Source organism: Podarcis tiliguerta, assembly GCF_965153285.1.
Source record: "Podarcis tiliguerta genome assembly, chromosome: 7".
In the NCBI taxonomy this organism is placed as follows: domain Eukaryota; kingdom Metazoa; phylum Chordata; class Lepidosauria; order Squamata; family Lacertidae; genus Podarcis; species Podarcis tiliguerta.
Window position 1 is genome coordinate 46,718,906 of NC_139540.1, and position 25,191 is coordinate 46,744,096.

The 25,191-nt window shown below is 40.8% G+C and overlaps 1 protein-coding gene across 2 annotated transcripts in view; it reads left to right on the top strand.

Annotated features, from left to right (window-relative positions):
• The first annotated feature begins 665 nt into the window (after positions 1 to 665).
• The window catches only part of ARHGAP28 (Rho GTPase activating protein 28), a 57,602-nt gene continuing 33,076 nt past the window's right edge, over positions 666 to 25,191 (top strand). The window contains exon 1 of one of the 2 annotated variants that reach the window (XM_083450134.1): positions 666 to 1,207. In XM_083450134.1, coding sequence (XP_083306260.1) covers positions 858 to 1,207 — 350 coding nt within the window. In that variant the 5' untranslated portion in view covers positions 666 to 857. Of the gene's footprint in view, positions 1,208 to 24,911; positions 25,188 to 25,191 lie in introns of those variants that run through there. The other variant, XM_083450135.1, reaches the window with a different exon arrangement.

A 25,191-nucleotide genomic window follows, 5' to 3' on the forward strand; every position in this document is an offset into this window, starting at 1 on the left:
CTCTTACTCACTATATTTTGCTCAATATATTAAAATTCAGGGGAACACAGAAAGCTGCCTTGTACCAAGTCAGACTATTGGTCCATCTAACTCATTATCCTCCACACTGACTGGCAGTAGCACAGCCACAGAACTAGGCTCTTTGGCATGCAAAGCACATGCTCTAACACTGAGCTACAGCTCTTCCCTTTGATACAGATTGAAAGGAATCTTGATGAAGCTTGCTTGGGAGTAAATTTACACATCAAAACTCCTTGAAAGGGGTTTGCACAGAACCATGAAGAGGGGTGGGTGGCAAAAAGCCTCAAAGGAAACAAACCAGTTTAAAAGGAAACCAGAGGGTCTTGGCTGATCTTACAGAAATGCAGTATTTTAATGATACTATGACCAAATAAATCCAATTCAAAACCTGACCTCAGATAGACAGTTGCTGCACATGGAGGTTCTACTTTAAACAAACAATTTGCTTTTCCTGGAAGGATTCCTTTGTATTCGAATGATATAGTGCCTACTTTTTTATTCCCTTTATCGATAAATGTGTTAAGGTGCTTTTATTTGTATATATGTACATATGTATGTGTATGTATGTACACTGACACGAATCCGTGTTAGCGTACATACGTGCCAAACTGGGTCTTTGACCCGGGTGACAGAAAGCCAAGTTTCTGCCCTGCCCTGAGGAACGATGATCTTTATTTTGCCTCCCTTGCCTTGGCACAAGGACTAGTTCTGAGTTTGTATTTGGAGAGCCAGCATGCAGCTCCCTGCGCTTCTGCGCCACGAAGGATTCCTTCAGGAGAAACGCGGGTCCTCCTGGGGCGGAGGCGGGGCGGGCGGGGGGCGGTGTTTTTGAACCTATGCTAATTCCGCTGCTAGGCCAGGAGGAAGAGCCCCGAGGTCTCGCCAGCCCGGCAGCAGCGCTCGGCGGCGAGGGTGGGGAGGGGGAGGCCGGGGCGAGTCTTAAAGGGCCCGAGCATGCCGCTGCTTTTGTGACAGGGTCCTTTGATCCCGAGGAGCCGCGCCGCCGCCGGCTGAGGCAGGCAGTTGTCGCCGGGCGAGGAGGAGGAGGAAGAAGACATGCGCCCGTTGCCATAATGGAGATAAAAGACACGGGCAGCGTGGTCCTGACAGCCTACCACTCTTACACCCCATCCCGGCTGGAGCCCAGCTTCGCTCCGGAGAGCCCCCCCAGCCGGTCGCCTCTCAGGTAAAAGGAAGCGCGCGGGGAGCTGGCGAGGGGCGAGCTTTTGTCTCGAGGTCAGTCATTGTGTGCGCGCGCGCGCGAGAGAGAGAGAGGGGCAGGCAGACAGGAGAGCGTGTGAGGGTCGCCCTCAGACACGCTCCTTCTCCCGTCCCTGCTTTTCTTCTCGTTTTCTCATGAGGCGCCGAGGAAGTCTCCCTTCCTCTTCCCGCTGCAGTTTTGGCTGCGCCCTTGACCAGACGTGCGTCGAGGGAGCGGGGAGGGAGGCAGGGAGACGGGTTGGCGAAAGGTCTTCCGTTTAAAGTCTCCGGAGAGCTGCGGATCAAGTTTGTTTGCTGGCCGAGATGGGCGTTCAGATAACCTGCCGAGAAGCAGCGAGGGAAAGAGAGCGGGGAATGGTCACTTATGGACGAGATGCACCGTTTAGCAAGGGGAAGAGTCAGCTGATAGTCAGAGCCGGTTTCATAGGCAAACTTGAGCAGTTTTCCCTGCTCCCCAGTTTATATATAAACTCACAGAATCAGAAGGGACCCGGAGGAATTTTTCGCCCAAGGTGGGGCTCGAACCCACAACCCTCAGATTAAGAGTCTCTTGCTGAGCTATCCCAGTGTAATCCTAGGCATGGCTACTCAGAAGTTAAGTCGCCCTGAATTCTAGGATTGCAGCCTAGGTGATTTATTTTTTTTTGGAGCAGGGTCATTTATTATCATTGCACACCCTTTGGTTTTTAGATATCTGCTGATAGTATATGAAATGCCTAACCCATCTCATCCCAAGGGCAGGTCACAGTAATTCATGGAAGGCAGAAACAACATTGAGCAGAAACAAGGAAATCTAATGTATTTATTACATTATAAAATATGTCTCACACACGGAAGGTCAGGAGAGATGACCATTACAAGAGTTTTCATCCAAACGCCAGCAATCCCCACAAGGAGGAATTTCATAATATGAAGTGTGCATCTTGCAGACATTCCTTGCATTTGTCCCAGATAAGTTTGCTGATAAAGGAAATTGTTTGGGTAACATCTTCCCTAGTGATACCTTTGGTCTTAGTGAAGCTGACCTTTCTTCTAAAGGCTATCCTGTTTTAGCTAATGTCAGCAAATGATATATTTGTGGAAGTCTGTAGAGTTTTTTGGGGGGTGTCTTTTCCTAGAAATGGGAAGTTCTCCTGTTTTAGAAATGGAAAAAGTTAACATGCATAAAATTAAGATATTAAAGCAATAGTCATATGCTGCATTCTTGGAACTTTAACAATGACCAGTGCAAATATTATAGTAGCCAAACTAAGGGCATGCTACATTCTACATTACAGCCATCAGCAGGTGTCAGTTTAAGCTTAGAAGCCTACCATGTGGATTGAACAATTTTCTCCACACTGCCACAAATGACCAAAGGTGCAGGTGTCATGGGGGCAATGAACATCATGCACAATGAATTGCTTTTCGTAAACAACTTGCCAGATAGTGTTTTAGTCCTAGGTGAAATAATTTAAAACATGGATAAGGAACGTGTGGCCAGGGCTGGATTTAGAGCTGTGTGAGCAGTGTGCATGCATTGGGTGCTGAGATGAGGCAGCTGTCTGAGGCACTGCCTTTCCAAAGGCGAGTAAGGAGGTGTCTGGCTTTGGGCAGGAGGCATGAGGGCTCTGGTAGGGTCCTAGAGCCCTCCCACCTACTTCCCAAAGCTGGGAAAGCGCTAACTAGGCTTGGCTTGGCTTTGGGAAGGCAGCGCAACAGCTGGAGAAGGAGGGTGGGTGCCAAATTTTGGCCTTCCACAGGGTGCCACGCTACCCAAGTCCACAACTGTTGTGGCCCTCCAGATGTTGTTGGACCCTATTCCCATCAGCCTCAGTAAGCATGGCTGGTAGTCAGGTGTGATGGGTGTTGTAGCCTAACAGGGATGATGGGTGTTACAGCCGTACATTTTCCATATTGGACTGAAAGCAATTTCCATGCCAGTCATCATGTCATTGTCTACCAATCCAAAATTGGAAGAAATAGGCTGGAGACTATAATATATGACAGTTTGGTATGGATTATCATTCTTTTGTGGAGTTTGGGAATGGCTTGTGGCACGTTGTCTCTGGGTTGTTGCTGTTTTGTTTCTTTACCCCATCTGGAACAGTAGTTGTGATATATTTATAGGATACCCAAGTCCATAAACAGTCTTCTGTTTTATGTTCATTTTACAGCACAATCTTACTCAGAATTAAGGCCAACTGTGGTTAGTAGCATTCATTCATGGCATATTTGCTTAGGATTGTAGCCTGGGAATTGGCATTATAGTGATTGTATTAATTTACTCAGATTTCAAAAATATATTGTGGGTGTTAGCTGTTTTGTGGATCCAAATTGTATGGAAAGGTAGGATAGAAGTGAATTAAATATTTAAAGATTTTGCATGAATGAGTGTCAGTGTGTGAAGGCCCTGGGATCAACGTAGGATTGCTTTTTCTTTTCTTTCTTAGTGTGATATTAATATAGGAGGAAATTTGAGGCCCACATCCCTAGCCCTAAGCTCAGTGGCCCAAGAATTTAGTGTGAGTGCTAACAGGGAAATATATATAGCCTCTGGTAGATTTCAATGAATGAATCAACTTGTAATTCCTTAGAACCTTGGACCTAAAGAAACTAAGTCAAAGTCCAGTATATCCAGTCCACTTGTGATCTAGATAGTTTCACAGCAAAGATGGCCTTGACATTCAGTTATCTAGCAGTGCAATGTTAAGCATTTTAATGCTGATGTTAATGTGTTTGGTTTGATTTATGGGACTTGAAATCTATGGGACTTGAAACATGCTTAATTTAGTGACCTGTTGTTTTTGTTTGTTTGTTTGTTTGTTTTATTATAAGGTTAGCCCATCTGGCAGTTGTTGGGGGGGTTTTTTTGGGGGGGGGAGATAAAATGATGTCTGATATGCATAGTTGGCATCCCTAGTAATAAAAACAACACAGTAATGACTCATTGTTAAATTATTGCTGAAACCATCATTTCATTATCAGGGAGCAGAAAGAAAATGGCTTGGATCCAGAACACTCATGAGACACTCCTACTGGAGGAAGGGAGGAGATGAGTTTTTTTTGCTGGATCCTCCTTCACATTGCAGACCTTTGTGTCCACTGAAAAGTTGCTCTGGAGGAGTGTGGAAGGCAGATTAGGGAGCCACAGGTGAATCAGCAATACCCATTCCTCCAGTAGCAGCTTCCTCGGGATCCCATCTCCTTACACAAATGGAAGGAGCCCTTCCATTCACAGAATGGACCCAATAAATTTAAAAATACAACATTTCTGTTACTTAAACAAAAGAGTTATGTTGTGTCAATTCATGTTGCTTCTAACAATAGTTTATAAACTCGCTTGAGTTCCAAACTCTGAAGCTGTGCCAGGAAAGAATACAAATAAGAACTTCTATTCAGAAATATAAATGAAAATTTTAAGCTACTTTAAAGGATATACGTATGAACAGCAAGTTTCTTGAGCTCCCGTAATGTTTTACACACACACATACACACACCCCTCTCCCAGTGAAGTTGCCCACTTCCTGCAGCTGTCTGGTTGCAGTAAGTGGTTTTTGCCATATGGGCAGTCAGAAACTCCATCTGTGTTTCCGAAGCTTGCTGTGGAAAGAGGTTGTATTACCTCAGCATGTGGTCCAGTGGAATGCAGAATGCATGAAAGAAAATGTACTAGTTGTTTTAGCAAAGGACAGAAAAGTCTGTGTTTGAATCCATGGCCTTTTTCCTTCTTCAAATTATTTATAATAAGTATTGTTGTCGTAATTATTCTCCATTTTCTGTCTCCAGTTAGTACAGTGTGTTCAGTTTGGGTTCATTAAGACAGCAATCTGGAAATGGGTTTTCTGTAGCTAAAGATATTTTTTTTTAAAAAAAAACCTTTCATTAAACAGCTAAAAAAATGAACAGCAAAGTTTAGTTTTAACATAGTATTGACAGACCTCATGGGGATACTTCACTCACCAACACACACAGTCCACTAGAGCTAGCTATTTCCTCTTGTGTTGCACTAGTGTGGTGATTATGCAGGAAAATATGCTTCTAATTTGTATAAAGTCCATTAACTGTTTTGTTTTCATGTGATATGGTATGATAAGTGTGGCTAACCCTTTTCCTGCAGGAGCTGCATGCTAAAGTGGCTGTGGCCCAAATGGAAAAGTAGGACATGGTCATGGTGTAAAAGTGGGTGTGACTGTGGTGGAAAATTAATACCCTTTTCATTACATGGTGAATATATAGAATAAAGCATGGCTGTGGTTTTTTCTCCTTTGTGATTTTCCTGGTACTGAGGAAGCGACTACTTTTAGTTGGCGTTCCAAAATCCAGTGGGTTCATCATGTATGAAGTTGGTTCTTTGCATATACAGTGGTACCTCGGGTTACAGACACTTCAGGTTACAGACACTTCAGGTTACAGACGCTTCAGGTTACAGACGCTTCAGGTTACAGAAATAGTACCTCGGGTTAAGAACTTTGCTTCAGGGTGAAAACAGAAATGGCATGGCGGCAGCAGTGGGAGGCCCCATTAGCTAAAGTAGTACCTCAGGGTAAGAACAGTTTCAGGTTAAGAACGGACCTCCAGAACGAATTAACTTCTTAACCCGTGGTACCACTGTACTAGCATTGGAAAAACCTGTTCTTCCTGATAGGTGGTCCCAAATCTTAAGTGGGTGTTTCTTTGTTGTTGGAAAATGCCTATGTGGTTATGCAGAGCTCACAGAACTCCAACACTTCCATGGTTCTTTGTGGCAAGATAAGTTCCATTTGATATTCCTCTGGTATATTTGATAATTTCACAGTAAAGTGTAACACCAAAATGCTGTTTAAGGTTCTGGAAGTGTACAGTAAAGTTCTGCTGAAAATGGCCACACTCTGCTGCTGTTTTAGGATTATGTCTTCAAAGGACTGGGAAATATGTTGTACACAGTATTTCCCTTCCTAGCTGGTGTTGAAAAGCCTTAGAATAGAAAAAGCCTTCTTGTAGAATAGTAATCAGCTGGTTTTGCAGTTCAGTGTTCAGCTATTTTGTGACATCTACCACAAATGCCAGGACAGCCACTATTTGTCACTCAGTTCTTCAGCTGGCTTCCCACTAGACCTCATGAACAGTTTCATTTCTTCACGGAGCTCATAAAACTGCTTTAGTGCAGTACCTCTGCTCAGCTGTTATACTTCACATAGTCAGATTAAGGTTCTTCAGGAACTCTTTGATGTAGCAACTGTTCAACCTCCGGCTTTTTATAAAGCAAATTCAGGAAATAAATTGATTTATTTGTTTTGGTTTATTGTATTACTATGCAGCTTTTCATTCAGGTGAATCTCAAAGTTACTTACAAACAATAAATAAATAACAATAACATAATAGAACATCACAAAAACAGCATAAATACTATAAAATAATTAACAAATCACCAACAAAACAATTATAATCTATAAATCACTATTAACAAAACAGCAACAGTCATGGCAATATTACTATCTATTTAGGCCAAGCTAATTTTACACCTATAACTGGAAAGAGTCCAAATTGAGTAGAATCAAATTTATGAACTTTTTTAGAGCAGGGGTAACAGACTAACATAGGTGCTCCTCAGGAAGGAAGTCTTAAACTGGCACCCAAAAGTTGGAAAGTGTCAGCACCAAGAAGGCCTCACTTAGGACAGTATTCCACAGGCGGGAATTATTCAGGAATTATTTTTCCGTTCTGCCTTCTTGTTTGTACCTCCACCATGTTTCCTGGTTTATTTTCCAGTTCTGATGTGCTCTTTAGTTCTGGCTTATGCCTTGATTCTGTTTCCTGGTTTGTTCATTGGTTCTGACTTGCTTTGTCCCTTGGCTCACTCCAGACTGCTACCCATGATCATGCCCTGACTTAGGGCATGCATAGGGAGGCTGTTGCCATCATAGCTAGTCAGCATTTTTTTGGCTTGTCCATCCTATTTTGCATTTTAGTTCCACCCCTTTACTGGGGGCTGTTACCACCACCTGTGCCAATTTGCTGATGTCATTGCCATTCAAATGCCTTTATAATGGCCCACAATTGAATTGTCAACATTCTTTGTCTGATGTGTTCCATAATATCAGCTTTACTCAGTATTACTGTGCTACACCTTGTTATATGACTGCCAGTAGCCCATGATGCTGTAATAGTCAATGGTGTGGGTTGCCTTGTAATGCCAGCAAAGTTCTAGAAATTGTGATATCACATTACATTCATTCATAAGTTAGCATGCAATGTCATAAAACATGTGCTAGCGTAGTGGCTTATAGGATCAGGCTGTAAGCATTTTTATTCCATTTTCTTTATGTTATTTAGAAGCCTTTGGCACAAATTAAAACTCAGTTCATGGGATGAGTTCAACATTTATTTATTTAATAAAATGTATACGCCGTTTGATTGTAAAAAAACCCACACCCTTAAAGCTGTAAACAAAGTTAAAATACTAAAACTGATTGAAATTATCTCAGCTTTCTAAGCATATGGGTAGGCTTGTCCAAACAATAATGCTTTTAGCAGATGCTGAAAAGGGAATCATGAAGGTCCCTGCTTGATCTCAATAGGCAGGGAGTTCCAAAGTGCATGTTTTGCCATTCTAAATGATTGAGTTCTTACTTATATGTGAAACAGGTATTATGTGGCACCTGTAGTAGTACTAATTTCACTGAACGAAGCACGTGAGTGGACACATGTGGGGTACGGTGATATCATGGGTAAACTGGTCCTAAGTCGTTAAGGGCTTTATATACTAATAGTAACACCTTGAACTTGGCCCAGTAGCAAATTGGCAATCAGTGCAAATCTCTGAGCACAGGTGTTGTATGCTGACGAGGCCTCATTCCTGTCAGCAATTGTGCCACAGTATTCTGCAGCAACTGCAGCTTCCAGATCAAGCACAAGTGAAGCACTACATAGAGTACTTTGCAATAATCCAGTCTTGAAGTTACCAACACATGAACTACTGTGGTAAAGCTTTCCTGGTTCAGGAATGGCCATAGCTGTCAAACCAGTTGCAGTTGGTAAAAGGCACATCTAGCCATTGAGGCTACTGGAGCCTCCAGTGATAGAACTGGACCCAGAAGTGCCCCCCAACTGTGAACCTGATCCTTCAAGGGAACCTCAACCCCAACCATCGTAGAAAACTGACCAATTTCTTGGACACAGGAGCTACTCACCCATATGGAATAAACACAGAATTTAATTTTTTTAAAAGGTAGGGATTTTTCCATTCCATTATTGTTCTGTGAGTTTGTTCTACTGAACATTTTGCTCCATCTGGTTTCTGGTTTAAACTACTAGAATGTCTTAAAATTCTTAAAAGCTTTCTAGGACTGAAAAAAAAGTATCTGGATCGCTTCACAGTTAAGTTTATTTTTCAGTGTACTCTAGAGAATGTTAGCTCCATTGTTTTATTTGCTATGTTTCATATACCAATGATTAGATGCATAATTCATTGCTGACTTATTTACATTTTCTTACTGTTTCTCATAAAGGCAAGATACTGGCAGCGTTTCTTTTTTACTCCAATTGAATTCATTAATCTAACTGAAAATGAAACATGTGTGTTTCAGCAGAGGTTAATCCCAAATGCATTTATCTTCATACTAGGTTATTTACTTACAGAAGACTAGTCTCCAGGGATAGTTCAGTATGCCAACCAATTTTGGAAGTCACCTGTAGCACATAGGGGCATGTACAAACATGCACATTCCTTTTTACTTTGTTTTACACACTTGCTGAGTTTCCTTTTCCGAAAGGTGAAGTAAGCCTCCATGGTGGCATGGTTCAAACATGCCATTCCCAATCCAACAAACCGTGGTTTGTTGGAATGCAAATGACCATGAGCTCAAGCGTTCCCGTTCTCCTTTTGTATGCCCAGCTGCAGAGGAAACTACCACGTGTGATTTAAAGTACTCTTCACAAGTTAGTAATCCAAACCAGGGAGCACTTAAATCATAGTGTCCTGTTTTGGATATCACAGGGAAGTTGTAATTTAACAAACCAGGAAGCCTTTTCTGTAGCTGAATGTCCGAGAGGAGGAAGGAAAGAGAGAAGAAGAGCTCATGTCCATCTCTAATTCTTATAGTTTGTTGGAATACTGCATCTGACCCAGGTTGATATCTCATAGGCAAAGAATCTTAGAGATAAAATACCGATTGCAATGGTTCCTGTTGAGTGTTTCAGGTATCGGACATATCAGTTTAGTGTTACTGCACTTTTCAACTATATGTCTATTCTTAGCAGAATCAACGCCAGTGGCAGAGTCGAAATCGGCACCTGCAGTACCAATTGTGTGCTTCTGCTTCAGTTCTCATCAACTCTTTTTTGATAGGTAAAGCAGTAATGTATAAAGTCCCCTAACTGAGGTCATGCAATACTGTACCAATACATTTGTGGCACTGCTCCATGGACTTCTAAGCAACTGTTAAATTTTCACCATTAAAAAAAAATTGTATCCTAGGCAAATTGTTGAATTACTTCATAATGCGTTGGTGCAAAATGGTTTAGAAGCCACTGCATCATAAGCTACCAATCTTCTATACCTGCCTACCTCACTGATCTGGAGAAAGTATAGCGGCACTCCATGGTCACTATAATCTTGGTCTGATTGTCTGGCAGATCTGATTGAGCAGGCCCTGCAGTTCACATTTATATACAAATGATGTCAAACTCCTTCTGTTAAGGTGCAGTGTAAACAATCTTAACTATTTTTGATGTTTATCTCATGGTACAATAAACTTTCTCAGGGGACAGGAATACACACACAAAAACACCCTTCTTTCAATAACATCTTTTAAAACATCCCAAAGTTTTCATAGACATTGAGTTTTTGTTGTTGAAATCTTAAATTTCGGAGTGCATCAAAATTCTAAAACAGAACTTGGTTTAATTCAGTTGCTCATGTAAAATAAGCTGTAACCTAGGAAAAATGTGAAAGGCTGTATCTTATTTGAGGGGTAGTGGTAGAGATAAGGGAAGAACAGCATATGACTTATTTCACAGACTGGAATTTTAAACAGCTTTTTAACTGGAATTTTAAAACCCATTTAAACATCTCTCTACAAATTATTAAACCATTCAGGAGGTAATGCTTATAAATAGGCAGACAATAGTAGACTCACTTTTTCCTGTAGGCTTTAGAAACATCTACAACATGTCCTTTGAGACCTTCACTAAGGAATGCAGTATTTATAGTCTTTATAGAATTTCATGTTATGGTTGAAACTAGAGTTGGCTTCTCTGATTTCTTTAGTATGGTGCCCCTGCTGATTTCCCTGGTGCTTTCATATGCAGAACTTATGGAAAACATCTGGCACTGTCTTTTTGATCAGCTTGTCAGTTGAACATTTGGCCAGCTGCCATCCATTCATTTTAGCCATGTCACTTATGGCACACTGATTAAATGATGCTTAAAGCTGCCTGGAAAAGAAAAAGAAATAGTAGTGGATTCAGGGAATAAAAAAAATAAAAATAAAGAACAGGGTCCAATCTTCTGGGTCAAGGAAAGCCTAGACAAAAATGTATCTCTTTACAGGTTGTCTGAAGCAACTGTATGACAGAGGGACAAGATTTTATGGTACAGGGACAATATTAGAAAATGCTATTTTGGGGGGTCATCACCCTATGATATTTCTCAGGGATCTTACAGGTCTATACTGGGGCAGGTGGTCTTTCAGGTAACGTGGTCCTGAGTTGCTCAGGGCTTTATATGAACAAGAACAACACATTGAACATGGCCCAAGATCAGTCCTTTAAAGCTTTTCTATTTTGCCATTGGTAACCAGCATCAGTGCAGCAGTTCATTATAGATTTACATCACAACTTTCTTTTGCCAAATAACACAACAGTCAAGCTAAGCAAGAATGCAGCTCGTATATTATTACATTGCCATAGAGATTTGTGGCTGATATGGTGAATGAAGTTCAATAATTGAAATGTTTAATAAATTAGTTTTAGATAGTGGCTTTTCTATGTTATATGCTCTTGCTCCTTTTATTCCTCTCTGTGCCATATAAAGTATAACTGGAAATTAGCAGTAACAATTCAAGGAACCAAAAAGTGAGGCTAATGGGTAATAGGCAGGAAATAGTGCAATGGTGACCTCTAGATTGTAATTGACTATACTTTTCAGCTTTTCTTTGCTGGGGCTTTTCTTTTCAATAATTTACTTTCTTCCCTGCCTGCATTTACTTTGTTCACCTTTCCAAATCTTCACTAAACTACTGTTTAGTGAAGAGCTCCAAAACAGGTATGGGGGAGGAAATAATATACAATTTTAATTACTGAGATATCTATTGTTTTTTGAGAGAGAAAAGATAGAGGAAATTAACTCTTTAAGGAAACTCATCAAATCTAGTAAATATAAAGTTACCTGAAGGAAAATTTTCTGTATATGCTTTTATTTGCTACATCCTTTAGGAAAGCCAGCTATGGCATTTAAGTGCAAATTAAGCATAATTTCTGTTTCTTAGTGAATCCACTAGGCTTATTTTTGTATAAGTATCACTGAATACTTTTCAGCATATTCTTGGACAATACCTCCTACTTTGCTTTGCTCATGTGTAATTTTGTTTAAATTTCCTGGATATGTGCTTCCCTTTGATGCTGTTGCCCATGTTGCTACTGCATTCTTTGTGTAATAACTGCAACCATGCTTACAGTTGAAAATGGAGTTCAGTAGTTCTAAACTATATTTTATTACAACATTTTCATACTGTCTGTTTGCACTGAGGTGTGTGAATGGAATTTTCTCAATATAATTCAGAGCATTATCTTAAAGCGATTTCTTTTCTGTAATTTGTTTTATTTCTTGAATATGTGCTTCCATTTGTTGGTTTTGTCCATGAAATAGACATAGTTTCAGGGTGAGCATCAGCACCTTGGACAGCTGCTGGGGTCCCAGTGTTCCATCAGGGCCTATCGCCAACTCCTGCCTTGGGGGTCCTTTTAGGTGTTTTCATTTTTCCTAGCCTGATATTTACATTTCATGCCCCTGAACAATGCTGTATTAGGGGCACTGTAAAAAAATAATATGGCAGCTGGACCAAAATGTCTGGCATGTAGCTACAGTTACTACCAGGCAAGCATGCCAGGAGCCAATGACGGGAAAAGATGCTTAAAGGCTCCTTCATGTTTCCTTTCACTTACAACTACTAGCAGAACAGAACACAGTCATAACATGGACCCCGAACACCCTGGAACTCGGATGTTTTGGCTCCCGAACGCCACAAACTTGGAAGTGATTGTTCCGGTTTGTGAACGTTCTTTTGGAACCCGAATGTCCGATGGAGCTTCCGTGGCTTCTGATTGGCTGCAGGAGCTTCCTCCAGCCAATCAGAAGCCGTGATTTGGTTTTTGAACATTTTGGAAGTTGAATGGACTTCTGGAACGGATTCCGTTTGACTTCCAAGGTACGACTGTATATCTGAAGACTTTCAAATTTAACATTAAGTATTTCTATTAAGCCAGGGCATCTGCACTGTACACACATACATTCACACAGGAAACCTGTAAAACTTTTAGCTTCCATCTGTCTTCCTGCTGATTCACAGAATATATGGCATATATGTAAAACATGTTTGAATCTCCAGTATTTATAAAAGAAAAAATAATGTATTGCATGTGGAACTCTTAACATTTTCTGCTGAAAGAAACCTAACAAGTTGCTGCAACTGATACAAAATGGAGTAATGTATATGTTTCTTCTTGGTGTTAGTAACAGATCTTGTTAGAACCCATTGATTTAAATGGTGGCACAAGAAAGGATCTCTATTTTAAGTCATAAAAGAAAGAAAGAAAGAAAGAAAGAAAGAAAGAAAGAAAGAAAGAAAGAAGAAAGAGAAAAGGCCAGGTTTATTCTGCAGCTGTGTGCCCTATCTGTGTTTCATCAAATACAGCTTTTTATTCCTAATGCAGTTTTGGCATTCATTGTTACATTACACATATAATTTTAAATACAGGACTTCGTGAAGCTAGTGATAGTTAAAATGCCTGGCAGTGATGAAGCAGTAACGTCAAACTAGCCTGAAGTATAAAATGAGCACGGCCACAAACAAATATGAAATTAATTATCAGTTATAACATTTTCTGAGTCTAGACTCTTCTAACCAGTCATTGTTTTCTGTGTGTGGTGGGGGGAGGGGGGAATGGGGACTATAGCATGAAGCTGCCAGAACAAAGTTGTTATTGAAATGCAACATGAAGTGCCTGTTCATGCATTACTTTGCCCTCCTCATCCCATAACCCTGCTATTATCCCTAATGAGGATCTATATTGCTCCCGCCCCTACCCTTCACTCATGCCACTCACTATGGAAACAGGTGAATGCTCAATGACATGCAAGGTCTTAAAATGGGGGTTGAAGCTTTGAAACTAATCTACTGCTAAGGATGCCCCCCTCTTCCAGTTGTCTCAGAAAACTACAGGTAAAATTTTCCTCCCATTCACTCTATTGGCAGATTTCCTATTTGCCGATCTTTCATTTGCCCTCATTTACCGGTACCCTTCTTTGGAACATAGGAAGCTCCCTTAGGCTGAGTCCATCTAGTTCTGTACTGTCTACACAGACTGATAAAGACACTCCAGGATTCCAGAGTGGAGTCTCTCTCAGTCCTATCTAGAGATTTCAGATTGGACTAGGAACTACAGTCCTTTTTCCTCTCATTCTGCCCTGACTCTCTGTCTAGATGCAGCCATCTATGTCATGCTGCCATTCCTCCATTCTCCCTCTCTCCTATTCTTCAGGAGCTTGTACTGCATGAATATATCACAATTAAGACGATATTTGCTGTATTATCTTTTAATAAACCTCTTTTCTGGAACAAGTCCTAAAGTCTCAGCTATGTTTCCTCTTCCTAGAACCTTACTTGGTATGCCCCACTGTGTAGACCGAAGTTACCCATGCTCTTCTGCCATTAATTTGGCAGACATGCTAGTTCCTGAGAAATAGAGCAAGGAAGTTCTCTTAGCACCAGGTTAATTTTCCAATTACCTGTTCTTCCTGAAGGGTTTTTTTCCCCAAACATAGAAGGAGTTCATTAAACACACACATCTCAAAGAAGAGTTGAAATAGTGGTGACTGCCACTCACAAGTGCTGCTCATTAAATGAGTTGTGTAATCTGAACACATGGTGGGATAGCATTGTAGCCACTTACCCCACCTGTGACATCCACGCATCCATCAGAATGTCTGAAAATAGTTTAGACAGTTCCATATCTGTGCTGTAGTCACATGTTCTGGTAACCATGTAAGGGTCAGGGGAGAAGCTAGCAGCTAAATTTTAGATGGTTTCAAAAAAGGGGTTAGCCCAATTCACAGAGAAGAGACTTATGAAATATTAGCCATGATGAATGGAACTTCCTGGTCTAGAGACAGGATGCTTCTGAACACCCCAGGTAAATGGAGCAGAGGTGGGTGCTACTGTCTTCATGCTCTCACTTTTCAAGCAAAAAAGTATATTAAAGTCGAAGCCTGGACATGCTTGTTCTAAAATTACATAATGAGGCATGATCAAGCCTGAGAAATATCTATATTATGCTATGCTATACCATTTATTCATATGTGTGTGGGGGAACATATATTGTATGTGGTGCTTAGAAAGCTGAGCAGAAGCTGTTCAGGGTGTAACTAAAAATGGGTTCACACAGCACAGAGTGGGATGAGTCAGAAAGGACTGATTTCTGGTGAGCCAATTATACATATGTTTTAATTGAAATCTGACACAGTAGCCCCCATTCTGCTATGTCAAAAGTTTTGTATAAATCAACTAACAAGTTTTAAATGACTTTAATAGCACATGTAAATGGAAAACTGCATGACATTCTAGTTCATTCACTTCTATTTCCCACCTAAGCACCAGGAAGCACATCTGCAGGGGCGAAAATATAACCTCTACATCATAACTGTTTTGAAATAAAAAGTCATTACTTAGCAGTTGCATGGCATGGGCAATGCCCACTGAAATTATTTCAGGAATTTTGTGTTGCTAATAACAGCTTGAATCTTAGACTAGCCCTGCCAACTGCAGCTAAGCCTGCGTAGGCTGACAAAGTACATTCCTGGCTGCATCAGTAAATGGAGAGCTAGATTACATTACAGACTCTGTGATGATCTTAAATGAGTTTTTATCATCAGGTTGGAATTTATGTTTTATCATACCCAAAATAACATATCTGACTTTGAAAGTGCATTGGTCTTAATTACTTGCATTTGTTTCTGTTTTATCTGATTCCACAAACAAAATTCTGTTGGAACTGACATTATGGCTTCCATTGGACTCGGATTGGTGGAGATTTTTAAGTTTTAGAAACCTATCCACAAGAAGCTGAGATAAAGCAAATTAAGCCTGCATAGAGTTGCACTCAATCCAAACCCTGTCAGCAGCAGGGTTCTGCTGCTCTGCCTAAGGCTTTAAAACAGTGTTTTATGCTGGGGTGCAAGTCACGTGGCCAAACTGAACAGTTTTAGGATCCAGCTTAAGTCCTCCCTCTCTGCTTCCACCCCCAGCTCACCCCTTTTTGAGGACTTACACTGGCCACATCTCAGCCAGCTTTGGCTCAGCTGGCTGAGTGGGATAAGCAAGTTTTGCTGGCCTATCTTCTGTGGAGCTGGGGTTGGGAACTTAATAATAGCTGAGCCAGGAATCAGCCAGCTAAGCCAGAGTTGCTCATCCCAGTGGACCCTGCTACAGTAATGTCCCTAAATGTCTATTATTTTAAATAACTGCTATGGGAAAACTGACAGTTGCTCACATTATTATTTTTTCTTCAGCCCCGTTTAGAAGGCCTCTGGCTCTGCAGTCTTGTTATTGGTGAATCCTTCTTATTCAGTCCTCAAATTAAGCATCATCATCATTAAAAATATTTATTTATTTATTATATGCATTTTAGACTTCCACCCATCATAAATAGATCCCAGGGCAAGATACCATAACCAATTTACAGTATGTGGATGTCATATATTCAGTAACAATAATCAGTGTTATTTTTCTAGAAAATGAGGTGCTGGAACCCACAATGAACACCTTCCTCCCTTGTTCTCTTATAATGGAAATGGTGCCCACCTGAGAGGTACTGAAACTGAGTTCTGGCGAATTATGGCTGGGGGGAAAAAAGCCCTGAAAATAATCAACTAAAGCAACTTGACAAGAAGAATAGCTGAAAATATAACATTAGAAGTACTAAAACACTGCAGAGTGGGTTACTTGCTGTGCATTAAAAATATCATACAAATGCCTTGTGCAAACAGACGAATCTTTATTTGGCATCAAAATGCTAAAAGGGTAGGTGCCAAACATGCTCCCAAATGGAGGGCATTCCACAGGTGGTCACTGCCACAGAGAACGGCCTTTCTATCATCATTGCATAATGTCTATAATAATAATAATAATAATAATAAATTTTATTTATATCCCGCCCTCCCCAGCCGAAGCCGGGCTCAGGGCGGCTAACAACAATTAAATAATCAAACAATCAAATAATCAAACTTTCTAAAAACATTCCATTATAAAAATTAATTAAAGTCAAATTAATGGCAACCGTTGAGCAAAATTCTGTGCAGGTTGCCAGAGGAGGGAGTCAGGCTGGGACCTGACCAAAGGCCTGGTGGAACAACTCTGTCTTGCAGGCTCTGCGGAAAGATGTCAGGTCCCGCAGGGCCCTAGTCTCTTGTGACAGAGCGTTCCACCAGATTGGAGCCGCAGCCGAGAAAGCCCTGGCTCTAGTTGAGGCCAGCCTAACCTCTCTGAGGCCTGGGACCTTCAGGATGTTTTTATTTGACGAGCGTAGGTTTCTCTGTGGGGCATACCAGGAGAGGCGGTCCCGTAGGTACGAGGGTCCTAGGCCGTATAGGGCTTTAAAGGTTAAAACTATCTCCCAGTGGTGGAATCCTTTAAATATGACATGAGCAGGAACAGGGAAAAACACTATTTCAGTGATTAGGGTCCTAGCCAAGGTCTGATAGACCAGTGCAAACACCTTGAACTCTTCCTGGCTGTGTAAAGGCAACCAGTGTAAACAATTCTGATTTGTATCATGTGATCCCAGCCAAATGAACTGGTTAACAATATGGCAGAAGGCATAGAAGTCATATGTGCAGAATCCTTATAATCTACTCACAAAACTGCATGACACAAATTGTGTGAGAAAACTGCTGCACATACAGTTTGCACTCAATGACTTTACAAAAGAGCCCATCAATGTGTGGAAGTTCAGGACCAGCAGACACCATCTCATTCTTCCTGTTCCAGATTATCATTCCCATATTTAATCATTGGCATAGGTCTCTTGTTTTGTTCACATTTTATTATAAACCGCTCACATATACCTACTACCTAGTAACAGAAATAACCATAGTGTTGTTTACTGGAACATATTACAAACAGTTATTCATTCAAAAGGCTATTTTCCCTCACCTTTTGTTACATGATTTATTTTTTTTAAAAAAATTGGAACCAACTCAAAAACTTTTTGAGTTGAGATAAAATGAGAATTTTATCACATGTTAACCTTGGATGCAAAACTGCAAATAAAACAATGAAGCAACACAGATCTTCCTTCCTTTTTCTGATTACATCACTGGAACCGTTGACTAATATAAAGGGATTTTATTTTATTTATTTATTTTTAAAAAGAAACTTCTGAGTGTATTTCTCACAGTACTCCATATCTGAATTCCTCTGCATCTGTAATGCAGATGAAACCAATTATAATGAAGTGAAGCATGAGGCGGCTATAAATTCAACAGAAATAAAAACAAAAATGTATTTACCGATACCAAGTATTTTAAAGATGGCAGAGGTAGATGCAGAAGCTCGTGTGGATTTTGTTTGATCCCTTCTTATCATTCTGTAGTCAGGTGTGCTGTGTAGTGACAGAAGAACTCTTCACTTTTGTTGAATCAAAGGTAAAGACAGGTAACAGAGGAGCTGTTGTGTGGAACTTAACAATGTTTCTGCATCAAATAAAAGCCTGCCTAGGTACTTGGAAGAGATGGCTACATTTTTAATATATTCTATGAGTATTTGTAACACAACTTTCGTTTCATTTTCATTTTTATCTTTACAAATGTAGTATTGTTTCTTTTGTTTCTCATTATATATGCAGTACTATTTCTTGTGGATACATTTGTGACATATTACAGTGATAAAAGATTGGATATAAAAGCTCTGTTTTTGTCCTCTATTTATCTGTGTAACTTCTTTCTATTGTATGATCTTGATTTTGATTGATGATAGCGATGGAAATAATAATTCAATTTATAAATTCAGGCTGTTTAAGATGGGAATAGTGTTGTTTTGTGCTAGTTCCATGGGCAAGGATGTTTTTTATGTATTTCTATGAGCTAAAGCATAGATCCTATGGTAACAGGGTACAAACTTATTTGAAAGCCTATTTATCTACTTGCACTTTTGACATGCTTTCGAACTGCTAGGTTGGCAGGAGCAGGGACCGAGCAATGGGAGCTCATCCCGTCGTGGGGATTCGAACCGCCGACCTTCTGATCACAAGTCCTAGGCCCTGTGGTTTAACTCACAGCGCCACCCACGTCCACACAGGTCTATAGACATGCTTAAATCAATGAGAGAGACTGCAGATAAGTTAAAACCAATGGATTCTGTAAAAGACATATAAATAGATTGCACAGAAAGTTTTTCATCTAGGTAGATTTAAGCAGTTCTTGTTTAGGTAAAGCCAGGATAGTTCCATTCAGAGTTATGGCTGTGTTTCAGCAAGAAATGCCTGAAGGAAACATGTCCCAATACAGAAAGCAATTGAATAAATATAAAGGAAGCAACAGCATCACAGTCCTTGGAAGATTTGACAAAGTGAATCCCATTGTAAATGTGATTTGACAAATAGCCAATGATAGAGATGCCTAGACACAGAACCTGTGCCTGGGCACAGTAATAGGCTGCATGTGGGCCAATAAACTCAAATGGAATCTCAGAAAGATGTAAGCCCTGTGAGTAAATGGTTCGCAGGTCCAGGAAACTGGTCAACTGCCTGATCTGGAGGGGATCGCACTCCCTCTGGAGGATCAGGTCCTTAGTCTGGGGGTGCTCCTAGATCCTTCTCTGTCACCTGAGGCCCAGGTGACCTTGGTTCTTAGGAGTGCCTTTAACTAGCATTGCTTCGTCTCCCAGCATTGACCCTTCCCATATATAGCTATAACTTGCCCACTGTGGTTTATATGCTGGTAGCCTTCAGGCTTTACAACTGCAATGCACAAAATTTAAACTCCAGATTTAAAATTTAAGCCCTGAGGCATCACTTTAACTAATCCACAAGTTTGGTCTGGCAAACAAGATAGTGCCATAGCTCTGCGTAGACACTGACTTGAACCGGAGCATGCAGGAACTTCTTGGCTCCATGTAAAAGGAAACAGACCTTGGTCTAGTTCTGATGCCCAAGCACGAATAGATGGAAAATAATCAGTGTGGACATATGCTGGTGAGGAAGTCCAGACTTGTTGGCTTCCACCGCTCCCTGTGATGCAGAACACAGAATTTCCACAGCCATTACCTTATCAATTTTCATTTGTATGAAAGTTCTCTTTAACGAAGAATAAAATACAGTCATACCTCGGGTTAAATATGCTTTGAGTTGAGCGTGTTCGAGTTGCGCTCCTCGGCAAAACCCAGAAATAATGGAGCGTGTTACTTCCGGGTTTTGCCACTTGCGCATGCACAGGCGCTCAAAATGATGTCACATGCATGCGCAGAAGTGTCAAAAAGCGACGCGCACATGCGCAGATGCACCGTCGCTAGTTATGTTTACCTCTAGATGCGAACAGGGCTCCGGAACGGATCCCGTTCGTAACTAGAGGTACCACTGTAGTACAATTTCTTAGGCACTGGGGGATCTCTAGTCTAGCCACTAGAGATTGTTACAGATAGTTTGAGCAAGAGTGCCAGCTATGGATACAATTTTTCCTTCTCTTGCTGTTTGAAACATATACCTTGGGCTTTAACATGTTTCATGTACATCCTGAATGCAGTCTTTGAGGTACACCTTATCAACTACTGGGCCTTGGAGTCACTGTGGTGGAATGCTTAGATCAGGGTGAGGGAGAATTGGGTTCCAGTCCCTTTTCACTATAAAGTTCCCTGGGTGACACTGAGTAAGTTACATTCTTTCACAGGAAACTGTGTGGGGAAAACATGGCTCCCCCCAAATAAGAACCAGAGCCAGACGTTACCCCCCCCCCTGTACAATTTCCTCTGAGAGTGATGGAATGTCATTGTGTGTGTCAAATTTTGGGCCCGCTCCCCCCCCCGTCACATGTGACAAGGCAGTGTTCGGCTTACGGGTTCTGTGTCCAAGTACTCTTGCAGCCCACTTGGTATGAAAGGTTGGACCATGCTGGTGAAAATTCTAAGTTTATGCCATAGTGACCCTAACTTTGCATGACAGCAGCAAATTCCTCTGTAAAAATCAGGCTTTGCCCCATGGATGCGTAAAACTGCAGTTTAGGGCCCATTTTAAGAGCAAAAGGACTGCATAGTGCTTTCAGTGCCCCTTCTCCCCACAGCTGATCTCCTAACAGTCTATTACCACAAATACTTTTCTGCCTTCCACATACACACTTGGGTTCCAGCTGTACCAGGGAACCATTACCCCTGCACCTCCACAATAGAATCATATTTGTTTTCTGACTAGTACAACTGGCTCAGTAATACGAGAAAATTAGATAACTTGCAAGAATCCTGAAATGGCATTCGTGTACAACATTGTAAAATGACTGTCACTTCACTGCGACCAAGGGCTTTGGAAGATAAGAAGCAGCACCTGCTGGGGCACAATGCATTCTAAGCTCTGTTTCCACTTTTCAGGTCCTTGGAAAAAAGCTGTGTGGACCTTATAGAAGTCAATAATATGAACCCCAAATTCCAGTCTCATCATGCCCACACTAGCCTTCAGATACCTCAGGCCACACCACTTACCCCTCCATGGTGCAAGAGTGACATGGGGGAGGAACTGCTGTTATAGCCCAAAAGCAACTCCACAAGGCCTGATGTGGTAATCAGCAATTTTCCTTCTTTGTTACTTTGCCACTCCTTTATGGAAAGAAAGGGAATGGCCAGTCTATGAATATGACTATTGCCCATGGAATTTGGCTCTGACACTTCACCCCATCCCACTAAACTGAATGAAAGGAATGTTTGACTTCAGTAGCCTACCTTACAAATGTGCTTTGGAAATAATTTCCCTCTCTGCCCATGCCTCCTTAAGGCAGCCTGTTCCATTGGTGTAATAATCAGGGCTATGCAGTGTTTGGAAAACTTTGTCTACCATTATGATGACTGATTTAATACTGTCAGTGAAGTTGGGCAAGTGTGTTGCCAGCAATCCCATCTGAAACACGATAAGCTTATCACTTCTGTTAAATTTCCCCACTTTGATCCTCCTCTTTTGTGCACTTCCTCAAAGCTCTCCTCAGCAACTTTTTCTTGCAAAAGCTGAGGAAGCATTAGGTTATCATTTTCCAACTTTCCTACAAACAGATAAAATGCTTCTTTGGATGATAATTGTGTGGACCAACATGCAGTAGTTTTGTGATGTTAAGCAGAATATTCCAAGTGGTTGAAGAGAAAATGCACTTTCACATAATTGCACCACTCTGTGGAGGAGGTATAATGTTAACATTTCCCAGTAATCACAGGTTGAGTTAAAGAGCTTGTTGGAAGCCTGAGGTGGAATGCTCCAGACTGGACCTGAAATGGTGGGTTTTATTTATTGTATGAGCCTAACTAGGCATTTCATGCAGGTACTTTTAAAAAAGAAATTGACTGTAGTTTGAGTTCATCACCATCATCGTCATTTTTTATTTGTATGCCACCTTTCCACAGTTACAAAAACAATGCTCAAGGTGGCTTACAGCATGACAAGATTTACAAAATTACAAAAATCATAAACAATAAATAAACCACATCCAAAAAATACACAGCCAAATGGGAAACAATTTCCACATAAATCAAAATCTAAAATTAAGAATATGGCATTAATATCACAGTTTAAAATGACATAGGTAAAAATATAACAGCAATTTAAACAAAAACAAAACAAAACGGAGCCCTCTCTGCCCAGAAGCCACAGTGCCAGCAGTCCTTTATAGAGCCCATCAGGCCCTGCCCTGGGCCAGGTGGTGAGTGGCAGGACTGGGACCCTCAGGCACTGAGCAGGGGAGTTAATAAGTTTATTGTTGTAGCCATAGGCCAGGACAAACCTTTATTAGGCAATAGTATTAATAAAATAATACAGAACACACATCCATAATATAAAAATCAATGATGACTTTGCCAAGGTCCTGAGTATTAAAATACAGTTTCCCTTCTGCATCTCTGACAGTTCCAATTCAATATTTATTAGCCTTTTAAAAATCAAATCTGCCAGCATCCATGATGTACGAAAGAAAAGTTACTAGAGACACCATCAGACTCAAATCTGGCTTGATTTCAGATTAAAACTCCGAATCATCTCAACAATTTATTACAATTTTATTTAACTCCCCTTATTGTTATTTTTTGCAGCCAGTGCATAGAGGGCTACTATTATTATTGTCACTCAAAAGAACCTGAACCATTTTTGCCAGGGTGTGCCTACTTCTTTGTGTGAACAAAGATTTCAGAAAGTGATCTCCGGGTCTTTAACAGAAAATGAGTGATGTCTTCCATCTGAGGTTGATGACAAATACAAAGTCTGTCTGCATATGGGACTTTGTTGTAGAGCCATCCAAGACTGCAGTGAGCATCACTTGGAAGCACAGCTCAATAACTGCATTTCTAAAGGAAATTTGTGAGAGGTTGGTCAGATAACTAGCTCTGCAATGCTCTCTTCTTAAGAGTGAGTACCAAGGAGGAAAATTGGCGTCCCTTTTCTGAATTCTATCCAGAAGAGCCAATCCCTTACTTGACACTTATTCAAGATCAAAGCAGAGCTCAGTTCTGGAAATTAATAAGTCTTACAGTTCTTAACAAACTGCTTTCCAGAGCTGCTTATCTTTCAATTCCATATAACACAGCACTCAATGGTATAGTAGCAATAGTAGCATAGTAGCAATTTTCGAAATATTTTAACTGAGCGCAGTTTACTCTTGCCTTAATTGTTGGCCACCCAGATTCTGTACAAAGAAGAGCTGTTGATATTCCTGATGGTAGAGAGCATAGCTAATAATAATAATAATAATAATAATCTACACAGTTTCCAAAACATCAGTAGAGTTCACATCAGAGCACCTGATTTCAACACCATAGAGCATTTCAGTAAGCACCAAATATATTTGCAGTACCCCTTCTATTACAATAAGATGTGTTGATTGCGTGTAGTTATTAATTGTAAGGTAAAGGTAAAGGTACCCCTGCCCGTACGGGCCAGTCTTGACAGACTCTAGGGTTGTGCGCCCATCTCACTCAAGAGGCCAGGGGCCAGGGCTGTCCGAAGACACTTCCGGGTCACGTGGCCAGCATGACATCGCTGCTCTGGCGAGCCAGAGCCGCACACGGAAACGCCGTTTACCTTCCTGCTAGTAAGCGGTCCCTATTTATCTACTTGCACCCAGGGGTGCTTTCGAACTGCTAGGTTGGCAGGCGCTGGGACCAAACAGCGGGAGCGCACCCCGCCACGGGGATTCGAACCGCCAACATTTCGATCGGCAAGCCCTAGGCACTGAGGCTTTAACCCACAGCGCCACCCGCGTCCCCAAAGTTATTAATTGTAGAAGTTATCAAATAGGCCTGAGTTCTGTGACAATTTGCTGGTAGACATCAACAAGATTTGGATAATTGGAGTTTCATGTGCCTTCAGACCATTCTCTTGGCATTCTTCTATTTCTCGTATGTTCTCTGGATACATAATTTAGTTACATACAATGGTCAACACTAGGGTTGCCATTTCAAAAAGTAAATTTCAAAGGAGACCATCAAAATGGTAGGGCTTTTTCTTTAACTTTACAAAATTCCCTTTGAGATGTCTTATTTAGACATTTGTTGTTGTTCATACATCTATGTCATGTTTTAGTGTTAAAAATACGGCTAATGTAACGTGATTTCTCAAGATGTGCTAGAGTCACACTACTTGATGATCTTTTCAGAAAGTTCATGCATTTTTTGAGGGTGTTTCCAAAAATCAAAATGCTGGAAGATGCATATAACACATAGAATTATGTACTCTCCCAAAACCCTGTATTAATTTACACATATTATAACTGCCAATGATGGAATATGGATCCCTGATCCCTTTAGCTACAGTGGTGTTCTAATGCTCTATGGTTATTGTGTGAAACAAATCTTGTTCCAACACTTTTGCAAATGTTAAAAGATCCACCTTGTTACATAGCAGACTTTCCCAAACCATAATGATAAATATTTGTTTTTCTTAAAAGATCTTTCTAAATGTTTTGTGCATTTTCATTTTTTTATATATTGCATTGTGTACTAGCAGTCTGGACAGGGCAGTGTCAATACAAAGAACCTTTTTCATTCCTCTCTTCTCTTTTTTCCTTTCCTTTTTTTAAGTTAATGGCAAATGACTTATAGCCTTCTAGTGGAAAAGAAACAAATCATTTTTTGTCTCTTAGTTTCACTCTCACAACAGGGGCTCTTATGAATCTCCAGGGCTACTAGCGGCTGATTGAGCTTTCATTTCTTTTCTTGGGAAGTGCATGAAAGGTTTTAAGTCTTGACACAAACAGGAAAACAGAGCCCAAGCATTTGTCCTAAAGGCATGAAACCCTAAATAGTCACTGTGCAGTGATAGTCTATTTCCCTCAAGGACCAGCAATTCTCTTGTTCCTTATTCTTTCAAGACTAGAAGCACAAAGCTTTATTTTATCTCATTTTCAACACGCTTTGAAAATTCAGAATGCAAATGCTTGTTTAAGGAAGGCTCTGTTGTCACTTGGTTATGGCAAAACTTGTTCTCTCTCACTCCCATCTTTAGTATATCTTCACTGAAACTTGGATCGGCTAAAGGTAA